Below are 17688 nucleotides of genomic sequence, written 5' to 3' on the forward strand. Positions count from 1 at the left end.
GTGGGCTGTAGGTACTGTGGTAATTGCTCTACCCCCTCCACGTGAGGTAATTATTACAGTGCTGAAAGGCTTAGGTTAATTGTTAACTGTTGTAAGATCTCTGTGTGTATGTGATCTGTACAATGTTTTGTGGTACTACTGCTCCCAGCAAGCATGCAGCAGGGGGTCCTTTCTGTTACATGTGCATGTTAGTGTGATATGTTGGTGTTTTATGTCCGTTCTGTGATTGTGCCCAAATTGTGTTGTATGTGTGCTGTATATTGTTGTGTAATTGTCCAGTGTATGTTCTGTCTAAAAGTCTGTTTTATGTAAGAGGCAATTTTGAGGCTAGAGTCTGCCGTGGGTTTCCCTGTGGGGGGTCATTCTAGTATCTGCCATGTGCTCCTCTGTGGGGGGTCATCTTCTTGACTAACCACATGGACTCTTTTTGTTTGGTGGCCATTTTGTTGGCTACCATGTGCTTTCCCTGTTGGTGGCCATTTTGTTGACTACCATATGTGCAGTAATCTCTATGCAATGTGCATGAAGTTTCCTATATGCATTTGACCCATATTGTGTTTTTAATCCAAATTTTTTACAGTTTAAGTTGTTTGCTTTTAGCTTTAAATTTGCGTATTGCCAGCCAATTTAAAGTGTATTAAGCGAGTTTTCCCTTCACGTGTTCCACATTTAATGAGCGCGGTGTAGTCTGGGTTTTTGCACATAGATTTCTTGTATAGTGATTATGTTTTTCTTGTGTTTTTCCTGTTAAAAGTAGTTCCTTATTGTAAAGCGGGTTTGTTTTAAGCTGCTGTGTCGCGTGTTTCACGTCCAGCAGACTTTTTGTGTAAACGGTTCTAGGTGGTTGCAGTAAAGATTGCGTGTATAACGTGGATCGTTTAGCGGTGCTGATAGGAGTGATTTTTGCGTCAGCAACAAGGTTACTTTTGGCGCAGTTTTTCGGTTTACCTCTGTGTAATTGTTTTACTGTGAAACGTCCCGTGTTTTTCATAAGGATCCACTTTGTCCTTTTTAACAGTTTTTCAGGTTGAAAAAGGGTTTTTCTGTGTGTATTAGGAAAGTTTTTTTCTTTACACAAATTTCCTAAAGGTCAGTTAGCAGGTTTCTGCCCAACCAGTGACCCCTAAGTAACATCCAAGAACCCCTCTTTTTGTTTTGACTTGTGTTAGCTACTGTGTGCAGGGAGAGAAAAGCCACTTTCATCATTGTGCGGTGTGGCCTGCCAAACACAGTGGGTGATGAGAGCCACATAAATTACGCTGTGCGAGTGGGCGATCCAGGGAAATCCTGGTCACCACAAACACTTCGGGTGGTCAGGATCACACAAATTGCGCTGTGGGAGTGGGAGGTGTGCTCTCAGTCTGACCGCCACTTGATGCGCTTCGGGTGATCGATAAGTATCACATAAATTACGCTGTGCTGGGAAAGTGGTGGAATCAGGCCTCTCGGTAGGATCCCACCGAGTGCTCCAGGGGGTAAACAGGTACCCGGACGCGGGATATATACCAGTGACTAGTCACGATGGGCAGTAGTCAGTCCATGAAGAGAGAGGGGGAACCAGCCCTCTTCAGGGTAAGGACAGCTGCACAACTGATGAAGGTGAGTTTGGGGGGGAAGTCTACAGAACCCCTCAAAAGGTGGAATAAATGGTCGAAGGGTACCAGATGGGAAATTCCCCGGGAAGGTACATTTGACGCATGGAGGTGGGAAAAATTCATCTCTGAATTTGAACCACGGATGCAGGCGTCAGAACTAGAGATCGCACAGCTATGGCTTCACAGGTCAATCCGATTAGGGAAGCAAGGCATACATAAACTGGTGTCTGTCCGGAAGAACCAGGTGATGTATACCTGGCCTCCAGAGGGAATAAAACAGGAGGATCCAGTGTCAGAGGTGGAGGAAGCTCTTTCAGGGCTGACTCTACTAAGGCAGGCAGGATCAGGGTCTGCTGGGGTCCCCCAACAACCAACAGTGGCTGAGATAAGTATAACTGCACCTGTCTCTTCTGTTAGTGACGTCACTCTTGACATACCTTCTGTGTCTTCTGTCTCTATGCCTCAGCCTCTGCCTCTACCTCTCCCTTCTCCCTGCTTCACCCCAGCTCCTTCTGTTTCCAACTATGAAGCCTACTCAACAACCGATTTGCAGACTATCTGTGAATCAAGGGGAATAGATACCCGGTTAAAAAACAGGGCGGATTGCATCAAAGCGCTACGAACCACTGATCAGACCCCTGCCCCCCAGCTATACCCTGATCTGAGGGACCTCAAACCTGAAGGTGCAGTAAGCGAGGTGGTTAATCTAAGCCCACCGATGATGCTGGGTCAGCCCTTGCACTCTTCCCGGACCGAGGCCTATCCAGTCAGGGTGCAGCAATTTGAAGGTCCTCCCAATGCACAGGGGGAACGGACTTTAGGGGAACGGGTAGTTTGGCATGTCCCCTTCACCCCGGCAGAGATCCGCACTATTCTGGCTGAGCTCCCGGACTATCGAGTCAATCCGAGAGGATTTGCTCGAATGTTTGGACAAAACCAGTTCAGCTATGGTATGAGCGGGTCAGATTGTGCACAGATCCTACGGGCAAAGGTGGGCATGGAAGTGGCCAGTACAGTGATTGCAGGGTGCTCTATAACCACGCATGAGGAGATGACTTCAGGGGGCAAAGAGTTCTGTACACAGCTAAAGGCAAAGCTTCCAGAAATGTATGGTGCTACCTCTACTACGGACATGATGAAGCTCACCCAGGGTCCTAATGAGGAAAGCGCCTGCTTCTGGCGCCGTCTCAAGCAGACGGCACTGGATGCAGATCTGGAAGTTGGACCTGATGCTCCAACTGAAGGGGTAAAGGTGACCGCGACGCACATTCTGTTGCGGGCCAAATTTTTGGAAGGCATCAATATTAAAATTCGGGAAAGGCTGGTTCTGGCCCGACCCGAATATAATGAGATGTCTATCCCTGCTATCCTTTCCACTCTTGCGGCAATAGAGAGGGAAATGGATAGAAGAAAACAAGACAAGGCCAAAGTTCTTATGTCCCAGACCCCACACGAAAAACCAAGGGATCTGGGTCACAGGAAGGATAGGCCCCCACCCAGGTGCTTCCAGTGCCACCAAACGGGGCACATGAGGAGGAGCTGTCCCCAATTACCTAAAGGTCGGTGGCAGTTCATTCCTGATGAGTCCTCCGCCCCTATGACCACCATGGTAAGTAACTCCTATGAATTCTCATAGGAAGTTGACAAATCGGTGTCGGCCCAGATCCATCTTTTTCTAGAGGAATTAAAATATCCCCTCCCTTGCCTCACTGACACCGGTGCAGCAAGAACGGTCCTGCGAAAACAGGACATCCAAGGCAAGGTACCCCTCTCAGGGGAAAGCCCTCCTAACCCCTACTAACCTCACTATCAAACGATGCACTATTCTTAACCCAGCTTCTCTTCTTCCTGTGTCGGAAGATGAGAAGGGGGGGGAGGACAGCAATGACAGTGCTGAATTTTGCAACACGACTAACAATACTAACACCTCTTCTGCTAACATGTCTTCTTTGTCCACTACTAATCTCTCTTCCAAAGGACACGACTGCATTTCTTTGGTGGAACTGGAGTCAGCGGCGACACACCCCATATCACCCCGAGAGTAGCGGTAAGGTTGAACGTCTCAACGGAATCCTTAAAAACAGGATCTCCAAAATCATGGCCGATACAAAAAAACCTTGGCCTGAGTGTCTCCCCATTGCCCTCTATTCCATCCGGAATGCCCCTCGGCAACCACATGGGCTGTCACCCTACGAGGTGTTGTTTGGGGGACCTCCCAAAACAGGGTTGTACTTTCCTCAACAGTTGTCGTCTTTGCATTCACAGCTTACAGGTTATGTGCAATCTCTGCAACGGGAGCTGCAGAAGATACACCATCGGGTTCGCGAATCGCTCCCCGATCCAAATACAATAACAGGTGTTCTTTCTATTGAGCCAGGTGATTGGGTCGTCCTAAAGAAACATCAAAGAACCGGACTCGAGCCACGGTTCACCGGACCATACCAAGTCCAGCTGACGACACCTACCTCACTCAAGCTCGAGGGACGAGACAACTGGGTGCACGCAAGCCACTGCAAGAAGCTTCTCAGCTACACCAGAGAATGAGGGGTGTCATTTTCCTTTTTCTTTTTGTTTGTATGTCTTACATGTGTGTGAACGGAGGAAAAGATGGCAGATACCCCAACCTTTTATTTAAAATGCACCTGCGTTTAGCCAGAACCGCCAACAAAACCAACTGTTGGGTATGCTCTAAGCCCCCACCCAGTCATCACATGTCCGCAATGGCCGCTGTTCATGCCCTATATGACATCCGCGTCGGCATGAAAAAGCAAGGGACCCCTGGTCAGCCCCCACGTAGACATTTGTCGGTAGAACTTAATGACACATTTTTAGCAGGTAACATCAGTTTCAGCACCAATATTAGCTCTAGCTCCTGTAGGGCCCTCACCAGTCCATTATGGGTAACTGGGCAGCTAGGCAGCCCTCAGGTGTGCTTTAACATCAGCTTTGGCACAGGTAACAAGTTTGTTGGGAATACCACCTGTGAGGGAGGTATAACTGTCAATCTGACTAACCAGACTTCCCTTCTGAGTAACCACACTGACCGACCAGACCACGTGTGTTGGAAGGACGGATGTGATGTGCAGACTGAGGGAGCAATCCCCCAGTCTGTGCAACTGTTGCTCAGTGCCAGAGGCCGAACTAGGAACTCTTCCTGCTCTGCTCTGACAGGTCCATACTATTTTCTGTGTGGTTCGGCAGCCTATAGAACATTCCCCCAGAACGCGAAAGGTTCGTGTGCCCTCATAAAGCTAGTCCCCGCATCCTATGTAGTGATGGACCATGAAGAGTTGATGGTCCACAAGAAGGTAAGGATGGCAGGGAGAGTTCGCAGGGAACTGTTCTCTGAGGGCGACCAGGCATGGGCTTGGTTCCCCTCATGGACAGGATGGGGAATAGAACTTATGAAGCGCCTGAACAATTTTTCTGTCATCGTGGATAGTATGTTTAACGAGACCGTAGAGGCTGTCAGAGAAATTGCCCAAGAACAACGGCAGATGGGAATTTTAGTGCTTCAGGAGAAGATGGCCCTTGATTATCTTTTAGCCGCCAAAGGGGGGTTCTGTGAGTTCATCGGAGAGGATTGTTGTACTTGGATAGAAGACACCGATGACAAGGTCCAGGCCCATATGGACAAAGTTAGTGAACTACAGGGAAAAGCTAGAGCTATAGCTAGTGAGGGTTGGAATCCGTTCAAGGGTTTGGGAGGATTGGGAGATTTCCTGTTCTCCATCGGATCTTGGTTGAAGGAAGTGGGAGTGTATATCCTGATGCTTCTCTTTTTCATCTGCCTTTTATATGCCGCGGTGAGATGTTCCTGTTGCCTCATCGACCGTGTAAGCCAAGCTCGGGCAGACGACCACATCTCCATGCCCGCTCCGGGGATCCCACTCCAACCACTGATCGGGGGAAGACCTCACCAACCAACCACCTTCTCTACAGATTACGTCCTGGCTTCCCTCTAATTTATCTCTCTGAAGACCACATTCTCCAAGACCTTCAAGCAAGCTTCAAGCCTCATCATTGTTTGTGTCTGCGATTTGGAAAAGTCTGGGTCGAGACCAGCCTTGTGTGGCCCCGTCTGCAGGGGCAATTTGAGAATCTATTGCTGGATCTCCCCAGACCACCGTGGGATCACAAGCTTTATTCATACCACAAGTCTGTTTGTGGTTTTTGCAAGAGCCTTCCTGTAGTGAAGGTTCCAACGCTCTTGAGGATCATCGCTTCAATCAAGCCTGTTTGCGTCGAGTCTGCGTCGGGTCTTGTTGTTTCAGGTACCCCGTGGAGCTTTATTCTCAGGGACAACTACAGGAACTCTTTGAAGTTTGAGACTACACCCATCAAGCTGAAGAAGATCAAGAAGGGACACGAGGAGAATATGATAAAACAGGAGGGAATGTCATGGAAATTTTGTATTGTTGGTCGAACTTTAAATGTGTCATGTATTCGTGTTATTCATATGTCTCTCGTGTGGCTTAATTAAAGCTCTGAAGGCTGCAATTGGGCCATGCGCATGTACAATGTATGTATTACAGTACTCGGCTTGGTAATGGATGAGATGGCAGATCTGCGCTTATAGACCGGCGTGTATACCACCACGGCATTCCATGCGAATGCTGCTGTCAGTAGACCGTGGGCCTGTATCCACATATCAGCAGCATGGTACCACGTGGGCTTCATAACGCAATGCGCAAGCGGTGTGAACTCCACGTGTAGGCTTATGCATATCTTACAACCCATTACCAACTTGAAACTGTATCTTGGATGGATGTGTTTTAATAAAGATCGTATCGGGCCCATCCAGGTACAGACTGATATTTTTAGGGAGTGCTTGTGCAGAGAATTTTACATACCAATAGAAGCTAGTAGGACAGGAAATATGACCTCAGATGGCTCATAGGGGGGAAGGGGAGGAAGTCTGCTGACCTCAGAAGGTTCATGGGGGAGGACCAGTGATAGATAATAGGAAAGGCTATGCTCCAATTGGAATGTACATCTTCTGTATAGGCAATCCCCATTGCATTGTTCGGTGGGAGGGGTTTGACTTTATTCATGTGGGGGGCATGTGTGTATTTTTAATAAAAACAGAGAGCTGAGCCTAAAGCCGGCCCTTATGTGGATTGCAACCAGCCTTAGAGTGTCGTGTGATCATTCTAGGGTAACGGAGCTCCATCACCTACAAATCAACAGGACCAAAGTATTTGGATGGGCAGGAATCGTGTAGTTTGGCTGCAGTCGTGGTAAGCGAGATTCACACAGCTTTATGGGGGATTTCTGCGCATCCAACTGCGAGTACTCACGGTAAGGAGAAATTCGTTAAAGCGAATTTCCAAGACAGTTTGGCGAGCCTGGTGGATACTAACGCGTATTCTTGCGTAGCTAACCTAGAACGAGGGGGGAATGGCCATCATGAACTAGCAAAAAGTATGCCGGCACATTTCAGGTCTCTCTGCCATTAAGAGGATCGCTTTTTGCGTGTTCGTGTGGCTGATTTCGCTCTCTGTTAGCTAACAAGAAATACCGCTTGGCAAGGACCTCATTTTTTGTCCTAAACTCTTGATTTGTGGGTGAAAAGACGAGGGTTTGTCTCTGCTGAGAGCAGCAGGGGGGGTGGGTTTGGTTGGCTGGATTTGGTCAAGTTTAAAAATCTTCCAACCAAAAATTAAACGGGTATATGTTTTAGTGGGTAAAAGTTGTTGCATAGTGTTAGGTAAGTATTTGTGGGCTGTAGGTACTGTGGTAATTGCTCTACCCCCTCCACGTGAGGTAATTATTACAGTGCTGAAAGGCTTAGGTTAATTGTTAACTGTTGTAAGATCTCTGTGTGTATGTGATCTGTACAATGTTTTGTGGTACTACTGCTCCCAGCAAGCATGCAGCAGGGGGTCCTTTCTGTTACATGTGCATGTTAGTGTGATATGTTGGTGTTTTATGTCCGTTCTGTGATTGTGCCCAAATTGTGTTGTATGTGTGCTGTATATTGTTGTGTAATTGTCCAGTGTATGTTCTGTCTAAAAGTCTGTTTTATGTAAGAGGCAATTTTGAGGCTAGAGTCTGCCGTGGGTTTCCCTGTGGGGGGTCATTCTAGTATCTGCCATGTGCTCCTCTGTGGGGGGTCATCTTCTTGACTAACCACATGGACTCTTTTTGTTTGGTGGCCATTTTGTTGGCTACCATGTGCTTTCCCTGTTGGTGGCCATTTTGTTGACTACCATATGTGCAGTAATCTCTATGCAATGTGCATGAAGTTTCCTATATGCATTTGACCCATATTGTGTTTTTAATCCAAATTTTTTACAGTTTAAGTTGTTTGCTTTTAGCTTTAAATTTGCGTATTGCCAGCCAATTTAAAGTGTATTAAGCGAGTTTTCCCTTCACGTGTTCCACATTTAATGAGCGCGGTGTAGTCTGGGTTTTTGCACATAGATTTCTTGTATAGTGATTATGTTTTTCTTGTGTTTTTCCTGTTAAAAGTAGTTCCTTATTGTAAAGCGGGTTTGTTTTAAGCTGCTGTGTCGCGTGTTTCACGTCCAGCAGACTTTTTGTGTAAACGGTTCTAGGTGGTTGCAGTAAAGATTGCGTGTATAACGTGGATCGTTTAGCGGTGCTGATAGGAGTGATTTTTGCGTCAGCAACAAGGTTACTTTTGGCGCAGTTTTTCGGTTTACCTCTGTGTAATTGTTTTACTGTGAAACGTCCCGTGTTTTTCATAAGGATCCACTTTGTCCTTTTTAACAGTTTTTCAGGTTGAAAAAGGGTTTTTCTGTGTGTATTAGGAAAGTTTTTTTCTTTACACAAATTTCCTAAAGGTCAGTTAGCAGGTTTCTGCCCAACCAGTGACCCCTAAGTAACATCCAAGAACCCCTCTTTTTGTTTTGACTTGTGTTAGCTACTGTGTGCAGGGAGAGAAAAGCCACTTTCATCATTGTGCGGTGTGGCCTGCCAAACACAGTGGGTGATGAGAGCCACATAAATTACGCTGTGCGAGTGGGCGATCCAGGGAAATCCTGGTCACCACAAACACTTCGGGTGGTCAGGATCACACAAATTGCGCTGTGGGAGTGGGAGGTGTGCTCTCAGTCTGACCGCCACTTGATGCGCTTCGGGTGATCGATAAGTATCACATAAATTACGCTGTGCTGGGAAAGTGGTGGAATCAGGCCTCTCGGTAGGATCCCACCGAGTGCTCCAGGGGGTAAACAGGTACCCGGACGCGGGATATATACCAGTGACTAGTCACGATGGGCAGTAGTCAGTCCATGAAGAGAGAGGGGGAACCAGCCCTCTTCAGGGTAAGGACAGCTGCACAACTGATGAAGGTGAGTTTGGGGGGGAAGTCTACAGAACCCCTCAAAAGGTGGAATAAATGGTCGAAGGGTACCAGATGGGAAATTCCCCGGGAAGGTACATTTGACGCATGGAGGTGGGAAAAATTCATCTCTGAATTTGAACCACGGATGCAGGCGTCAGAACTAGAGATCGCACAGCTATGGCTTCACAGGTCAATCCGATTAGGGAAGCAAGGCATACATAAACTGGTGTCTGTCCGGAAGAACCAGGTGATGTATACCTGGCCTCCAGAGGGAATAAAACAGGAGGATCCAGTGTCAGAGGTGGAGGAAGCTCTTTCAGGGCTGACTCTACTAAGGCAGGCAGGATCAGGGTCTGCTGGGGTCCCCCAACAACCAACAGTGGCTGAGATAAGTATAACTGCACCTGTCTCTTCTGTTAGTGACGTCACTCTTGACATACCTTCTGTGTCTTCTGTCTCTATGCCTCAGCCTCTGCCTCTACCTCTCCCTTCTCCCTGCTTCACCCCAGCTCCTTCTGTTTCCAACTATGAAGCCTACTCAACAACCGATTTGCAGACTATCTGTGAATCAAGGGGAATAGATACCCGGTTAAAAAACAGGGCGGATTGCATCAAAGCGCTACGAACCACTGATCAGACCCCTGCCCCCCAGCTATACCCTGATCTGAGGGACCTCAAACCTGAAGGTGCAGTAAGCGAGGTGGTTAATCTAAGCCCACCGATGATGCTGGGTCAGCCCTTGCACTCTTCCCGGACCGAGGCCTATCCAGTCAGGGTGCAGCAATTTGAAGGTCCTCCCAATGCACAGGGGGAACGGACTTTAGGGGAACGGGTAGTTTGGCATGTCCCCTTCACCCCGGCAGAGATCCGCACTATTCTGGCTGAGCTCCCGGACTATCGAGTCAATCCGAGAGGATTTGCTCGAATGTTTGGACAAAACCAGTTCAGCTATGGTATGAGCGGGTCAGATTGTGCACAGATCCTACGGGCAAAGGTGGGCATGGAAGTGGCCAGTACAGTGATTGCAGGGTGCTCTATAACCACGCATGAGGAGATGACTTCAGGGGGCAAAGAGTTCTGTACACAGCTAAAGGCAAAGCTTCCAGAAATGTATGGTGCTACCTCTACTACGGACATGATGAAGCTCACCCAGGGTCCTAATGAGGAAAGCGCCTGCTTCTGGCGCCGTCTCAAGCAGACGGCACTGGATGCAGATCTGGAAGTTGGACCTGATGCTCCAACTGAAGGGGTAAAGGTGACCGCGACGCACATTCTGTTGCGGGCCAAATTTTTGGAAGGCATCAATATTAAAATTCGGGAAAGGCTGGTTCTGGCCCGACCCGAATATAATGAGATGTCTATCCCTGCTATCCTTTCCACTCTTGCGGCAATAGAGAGGGAAATGGATAGAAGAAAACAAGACAAGGCCAAAGTTCTTATGTCCCAGACCCCACACGAAAAACCAAGGGATCTGGGTCACAGGAAGGATAGGCCCCCACCCAGGTGCTTCCAGTGCCACCAAACGGGGCACATGAGGAGGAGCTGTCCCCAATTACCTAAAGGTCGGTGGCAGTTCATTCCTGATGAGTCCTCCGCCCCTATGACCACCATGGTAAGTAACTCCTATGAATTCTCATAGGAAGTTGACAAATCGGTGTCGGCCCAGATCCATCTTTTTCTAGAGGAATTAAAATATCCCCTCCCTTGCCTCACTGACACCGGTGCAGCAAGAACGGTCCTGCGAAAACAGGACATCCAAGGCAAGGTACCCCTCTCAGGGGAAAGCCCTCCTAACCCCTACTAACCTCACTATCAAACGATGCACTATTCTTAACCCAGCTTCTCTTCTTCCTGTGTCGGAAGATGAGAAGGGGGGGGAGGACAGCAATGACAGTGCTGAATTTTGCAACACGACTAACAATACTAACACCTCTTCTGCTAACATGTCTTCTTTGTCCACTACTAATCTCTCTTCCAAAGGACACGACTGCATTTCTTTGGTGGAACTGGAGTCAGCGGCGACACACCCCATATCACCCCGAGAGTAGCGGTAAGGTTGAACGTCTCAACGGAATCCTTAAAAACAGGATCTCCAAAATCATGGCCGATACAAAAAAACCTTGGCCTGAGTGTCTCCCCATTGCCCTCTATTCCATCCGGAATGCCCCTCGGCAACCACATGGGCTGTCACCCTACGAGGTGTTGTTTGGGGGACCTCCCAAAACAGGGTTGTACTTTCCTCAACAGTTGTCGTCTTTGCATTCACAGCTTACAGGTTATGTGCAATCTCTGCAACGGGAGCTGCAGAAGATACACCATCGGGTTCGCGAATCGCTCCCCGATCCAAATACAATAACAGGTGTTCTTTCTATTGAGCCAGGTGATTGGGTCGTCCTAAAGAAACATCAAAGAACCGGACTCGAGCCACGGTTCACCGGACCATACCAAGTCCAGCTGACGACACCTACCTCACTCAAGCTCGAGGGACGAGACAACTGGGTGCACGCAAGCCACTGCAAGAAGCTTCTCAGCTACACCAGAGAATGAGGGGTGTCATTTTCCTTTTTCTTTTTGTTTGTATGTCTTACATGTGTGTGAACGGAGGAAAAGATGGCAGATACCCCAACCTTTTATTTAAAATGCACCTGCGTTTAGCCAGAACCGCCAACAAAACCAACTGTTGGGTATGCTCTAAGCCCCCACCCAGTCATCACATGTCCGCAATGGCCGCTGTTCATGCCCTATATGACATCCGCGTCGGCATGAAAAAGCAAGGGACCCCTGGTCAGCCCCCACGTAGACATTTGTCGGTAGAACTTAATGACACATTTTTAGCAGGTAACATCAGTTTCAGCACCAATATTAGCTCTAGCTCCTGTAGGGCCCTCACCAGTCCATTATGGGTAACTGGGCAGCTAGGCAGCCCTCAGGTGTGCTTTAACATCAGCTTTGGCACAGGTAACAAGTTTGTTGGGAATACCACCTGTGAGGGAGGTATAACTGTCAATCTGACTAACCAGACTTCCCTTCTGAGTAACCACACTGACCGACCAGACCACGTGTGTTGGAAGGACGGATGTGATGTGCAGACTGAGGGAGCAATCCCCCAGTCTGTGCAACTGTTGCTCAGTGCCAGAGGCCGAACTAGGAACTCTTCCTGCTCTGCTCTGACAGGTCCATACTATTTTCTGTGTGGTTCGGCAGCCTATAGAACATTCCCCCAGAACGCGAAAGGTTCGTGTGCCCTCATAAAGCTAGTCCCCGCATCCTATGTAGTGATGGACCATGAAGAGTTGATGGTCCACAAGAAGGTAAGGATGGCAGGGAGAGTTCGCAGGGAACTGTTCTCTGAGGGCGACCAGGCATGGGCTTGGTTCCCCTCATGGACAGGATGGGGAATAGAACTTATGAAGCGCCTGAACAATTTTTCTGTCATCGTGGATAGTATGTTTAACGAGACCGTAGAGGCTGTCAGAGAAATTGCCCAAGAACAACGGCAGATGGGAATTTTAGTGCTTCAGGAGAAGATGGCCCTTGATTATCTTTTAGCCGCCAAAGGGGGGTTCTGTGAGTTCATCGGAGAGGATTGTTGTACTTGGATAGAAGACACCGATGACAAGGTCCAGGCCCATATGGACAAAGTTAGTGAACTACAGGGAAAAGCTAGAGCTATAGCTAGTGAGGGTTGGAATCCGTTCAAGGGTTTGGGAGGATTGGGAGATTTCCTGTTCTCCATCGGATCTTGGTTGAAGGAAGTGGGAGTGTATATCCTGATGCTTCTCTTTTTCATCTGCCTTTTATATGCCGCGGTGAGATGTTCCTGTTGCCTCATCGACCGTGTAAGCCAAGCTCGGGCAGACGACCACATCTCCATGCCCGCTCCGGGGATCCCACTCCAACCACTGATCGGGGGAAGACCTCACCAACCAACCACCTTCTCTACAGATTACGTCCTGGCTTCCCTCTAATTTATCTCTCTGAAGACCACATTCTCCAAGACCTTCAAGCAAGCTTCAAGCCTCATCATTGTTTGTGTCTGCGATTTGGAAAAGTCTGGGTCGAGACCAGCCTTGTGTGGCCCCGTCTGCAGGGGCAATTTGAGAATCTATTGCTGGATCTCCCCAGACCACCGTGGGATCACAAGCTTTATTCATACCACAAGTCTGTTTGTGGTTTTTGCAAGAGCCTTCCTGTAGTGAAGGTTCCAACGCTCTTGAGGATCATCGCTTCAATCAAGCCTGTTTGCGTCGAGTCTGCGTCGGGTCTTGTTGTTTCAGGTACCCCGTGGAGCTTTATTCTCAGGGACAACTACAGGAACTCTTTGAAGTTTGAGACTACACCCATCAAGCTGAAGAAGATCAAGAAGGGACACGAGGAGAATATGATAAAACAGGAGGGAATGTCATGGAAATTTTGTATTGTTGGTCGAACTTTAAATGTGTCATATATTCGTGTTATTCATGTGTCTCTCGTGTGGCCTAATTAAAGCTCTGAAGGCTGCAATTGGGCCATGCGCATGTACAATGTATGTATTACAGTACTCAGCTTGGTAATGGATGAGATGGCAGATCTGCGCTTATAGACCGGCGTGTATACCAACACGGCATTCCATGCGAATGCTGCTGTCAGTAGACCGTGGGCCTGTATCCACATATCAGCAGCATGGTACCACGTGGGCTTCATAACGCAATGCGCAAGCGGTGTGAACTCCACGTGTAGGCTTATGCATATCTTACAACCCATTACCAACTTGAAACTGTATCTTGGATGGATGTGTTTTAATAAAGATCGTATCGGGCCCATCCAGGTACAGACTGATATTTTTAGGGAGTGCTTGTGCAGAGAATTTTACATACCAATAGAAGCTAGTAGGACAGGAAATATGACCTCAGATGGCTCATAGGGGGGAAGGGGAGGAAGTCTGCTGACCTCAGAAGGTTCATGGGGGAGGACCAGTGATAGATAATAGGAAAGGCTATGCTCCAATTGGAATGTACATCTTCTGTATAGGCAATCCCCATTGCATTGTTCGGTGGGAGGGGTTTGACTTTATTCATGTGGGGGGCATGTGTGTATTTTTAATAAAAACAGAGAGCTGAGCCTAAAGCCGGCCCTTATGTGGATTGCAACCAGCCTTAGAGTGTCGTGTGATCATTCTAGGGTAACGGAGCTCCATCACCTACAAATCAACAGGACCAAAGTATTTGGATGGGCAGGAATCGTGTAGTTTGGCTGCAGTCGTGGTAAGCGAGATTCACACAGCTTTATGGGGGATTTCTGCGCATCCAACTGCGAGTACTCACGGTAAGGAGAAATTCGTTAAAGCGAATTTCCAAGACAACCCTCAGACCCCGGAAGGGTCCCGAAGCCTGTACCCTCAGACCCCGGGAAGGGTCCCGATGCCTGCACCATCAGACCCAGGGAAGGGTCCCGATGCCTGCACCCTCAGACCCAGGGAAGGGTCCCGATGCCTGCACCCTCAGACCCAAGGTGGGTCCCGATGCCTGCACCTTAAGACCCAAGGTGGGTCCCGATGCCTGCACCTTAAGACCCAAGGTGGGTCCCGATGCCTGCACCCTCAGACCCCGGGAAGGGTCCCGATGCCTGCACCCTCAGACCCCGCGAGGGGTCTGTGCGATGCCCGCACCCTCAGGCCCCGCGAGGGGTCTGTGCGATGCCCGCACCCTCAGGCCCCGCGAAGGGTCTGTGCGATGCCCGCACCCTCAGGCCCCGCGAGGGGTCTGTGCGATGCCCGCACCCTCAGGCCCCGCGAGGGGTCTGTGCGATGCCCGCACCCTCAGGCCCCGCGAGCGGTCTGTGGGATGCCCGCACCCACAGGCCCCGCGAGGGGTCTGTGCGATGCCCGCACCCTCAGGCCCCGCGAGGGGTCTGTGCGATGCCTGCACCCTCAGGCCCCGCGAGGGGTCTGTGCGATGCCTGCACCCTCAGGCCCCGCGAGGGGTCTGTGCGATGCCCGCACCCTCAGGCCCCGCGAAGGGTCTGTGCGATGCCCGCACCCTCAGGCCCCGCGAGGGGTCTGTGCGATGCCCGCACCCTCAGGCCCCGCGAGCGGTCTGTGGGATGCCCGCACCCACAGACCCCGCGAAGGGTCCCGATGCCCGCACCCTCAGGCCCAGGGAAGGGTCCCGATGCCCGCACCCTCAGGCCCAGGGAAGGGTCCCGATGCCCGCACCCTCAGACCCAGGGAAGGGTACCGATGCCCGCACCCTCAGACCCAGGGAAGGGTCCCGATGCCCGCACCCTCAGACCCAGGGAAGCGTCCCGATGCCTGCACCCTCAGACCCAAGGTGGGTCCCGATGCCTGCACCTTAAGACCCCGCGAAGGGTCCCGATGCCCGCACCCTCAGACCCCGCGAAGGGTCCCGATGCCCGCACCCTCAGACCCAGGGAAGGGTCCCGATGCCCGCACCCTCAGACCCAGGGAAGGGTCCCGATGCCCGCACCCTCAGGCCCAGGGAAGGGTCCCGATGCCCGCACCCTCAGACCCAGGGAAGGGTCCCGATGCCCGCACCCTCAGACCCAGGGAAGGGTCCCGATGCCTGCACCCTCAGACCCAGGGAAGCGTCCCGATGCCTGCACCCTCAGACCCAAGGTGGGTCCCGATGCCTGCACCTTAAGACCCCGGGAAGGGTCCCGATGCCTGCACCCTCAGACCCAGGAAAGGGTCCCGATGCCTGCACCCTCAGACCCAGGAAAGGGTCCCGATGCCTGCACCCTCAGACCCAGGGAAGGGTCCCGATGCCTGCACCCTCAGACCCAGGGAAGGGTACCGATGCCTGCACCCTCAGACCCAGGGAAGGGTCCCGATGCCTGCACCCTCAGACCCAGGGAAGCGTCCCGATGCCTGCACCCTCAGACCCAAGGTGGGTCCCGATGCCTGCACCTTAAGACCCCGGGAAGGGTCCCGATGCCTGCACCCTCAGACCCCGGGAAGGGTCCCGATGCCTGCACCCTCAGACCCCGGGAAGGGTGCCGATGCCTGCACCCTCAGACCCCGGGAAGGGTCCCGATGCCTGCACCCTCAGACCCAGGGAAGGGTCCCGAAGCCTGCACCCTCAGACCCAGGGAAGGGTCCCGATGCCTGCACCCTCAGGCCCAGGGAAGGGTCCCGATGCCTGCACCCTCAGGCCCAGGGAAGGGTCCCGATGCCTGCACCTTCAGGCCCAGGGAAGGGTCCCGATGCCTGCACCCTCAGACCCAGGGAAGGGTCCTGATTCCTGCACCATTAGACCCAGGGAAGGGTCCCGATGCCTGCACCCTCAGACCCAGGGAAGGGTCCCGATGCCTGCACCCTCAGACCCAAGGTGGGTCCCGATGCCTGCACCTTAAGACCCAAGGTGGGTCCCGATGCCTGCACCTTAAGACCCAAGGTGGGTCCCGATGCCTGCACCTTAAGACCCAAGGTGGGTCCCGATGCCTGCACCCTCAGACCCCGGGAAGGGTCCCGATGCCTGCACCCTCAGACCCCGGGAAGGGTCCCGATGCCTGCACCCTCAGACCCCGGGAAGGGTCCCGATGCCTGCACCCTCAGACCCCGGGAAGGGTCCCGATGCCTGCACCCTCAGACCCCGGGAAGGGTCCCGATGCCTGCACCCTCAGACCCCGGGAAGGGTCCCGATGCCTGCACCCTCAGACCCCGGGAAGGGTCCCGATGCCTGCACCCTCAGACCCCGGGAAGGGTCCCGATGCCTGCACCCTCAGACCCCGGGAAGGGTCCCGATGCCTGCACCCTCAGACCCCGGGAAGGGTCCCGATGCCTGCACCCTCAGACCCAGGGAAGGGTCCCGATGCCTGCACCCTCAGACCCAGGGAAGGGTCCCGATGCCTGCACCCTCAGGCCCCGCGAGGGGTCTGTGCGATGCCTGCACCCTCAGGCCCCGCGAGGGGTCTGTGCGATGCCTGCACCCTCAGGCCCCGCGAGGGGTCTGTGCGATGCCTGCACCCTCAGGCCCCGCGAGGGGTCTGTGCGATGCCTGCACCCTCAGGCCCCGCGAGGGGTCTGTGCGATGCCTGCACCCTCAGGCCCCGCGAGGGGTCTGTGCGATGCCTGCACCCTCAGGCCCCGCGAGGGGTCTGTGCGATGCCTGCACCCTCAGGCCCCGCGAGGGGTCTGTGCGATGCCTGCACCCTCAGGCCCCGCGAGGGGTCTGTGCGATGCCTGCACCCTCAGGCCCCGCGAGGGGTCTGTGCGATGCCTGCACCCTCAGGCCCCGGGAAGGGTCCCGATGCCTGCACCCTCAGACCCCGGAAAGGGTCCCGATGCCTGCACCCTCAGACTCCGGGAAGGGTCCCGATGCCTGCACCCTCAGACCCCGGGAAGGGTCCCGATGCCTGCACCCTCAGACCCAGGGAAGGGTCCCGATGCCTGCACCCTCAGACCCAGGGAAGGGTCCCGATGCCTGCACCCTCAGACCCAGGGAAGGGTCCCGATGCCTGCACCCTCAGGCCCCGCGAGGGGTCTGTGCGATGCCTGCACCCTCAGGCCCCGCGAGGGGTCTGTGCGATGCCTGCACCCTCAAGACCCGCGAGGGGTCTGTGCGATGCCTGCACCCTCAGGCCCCGCGAGGGGTCTGTGCGATGCCTGCACCCTCAGGCCCCGCGAGGGGTCTGTGCGATGCCTGCACCCTCAGGCCCCGCGAGGGGTCTGTGCGATGCCTGCACCCTCAGGCCCCGCGAGGGGTCTGTGCGATGCCTGCACCCTCAGGCCCCGCGAGGGGTCTGTGCGATGCCTGCACCCTCAGGCCCCGCGAGGGGTCTGTG

The 17688-nt window shown here is 52.4% G+C and overlaps 1 protein-coding gene across 1 annotated transcript in view; it reads left to right on the top strand.

Moving 5' to 3' along the window:
• The window catches only part of LOC149454187 (uncharacterized), a 42907-nt gene extending 28868 nt beyond the window's left edge, over nt 1-14039 (top strand). Inside the window, exon 2 of the mRNA XM_089687708.1 lies at nt 3973-14039. Coding sequence (XP_089543834.1) covers nt 8837-10546 — 1710 coding nt within the window. The 5' untranslated portion in view covers nt 3973-8836 and the 3' untranslated portion in view covers nt 10547-14039. The remainder of the gene's footprint in view (nt 1-3972) is intronic.
• Nucleotides 14040-17688: the final 3649 nt, after the last annotated feature.

Source organism: Staurois parvus, unplaced genomic scaffold (genome assembly GCF_062004578.1).
Source record: "Staurois parvus isolate SC_StPar_1 unplaced genomic scaffold, SC_StPar_1.0 ptg000436l, whole genome shotgun sequence".
Classification (NCBI taxonomy): Eukaryota; Metazoa; Chordata; class Amphibia; order Anura; family Ranidae; genus Staurois; species Staurois parvus.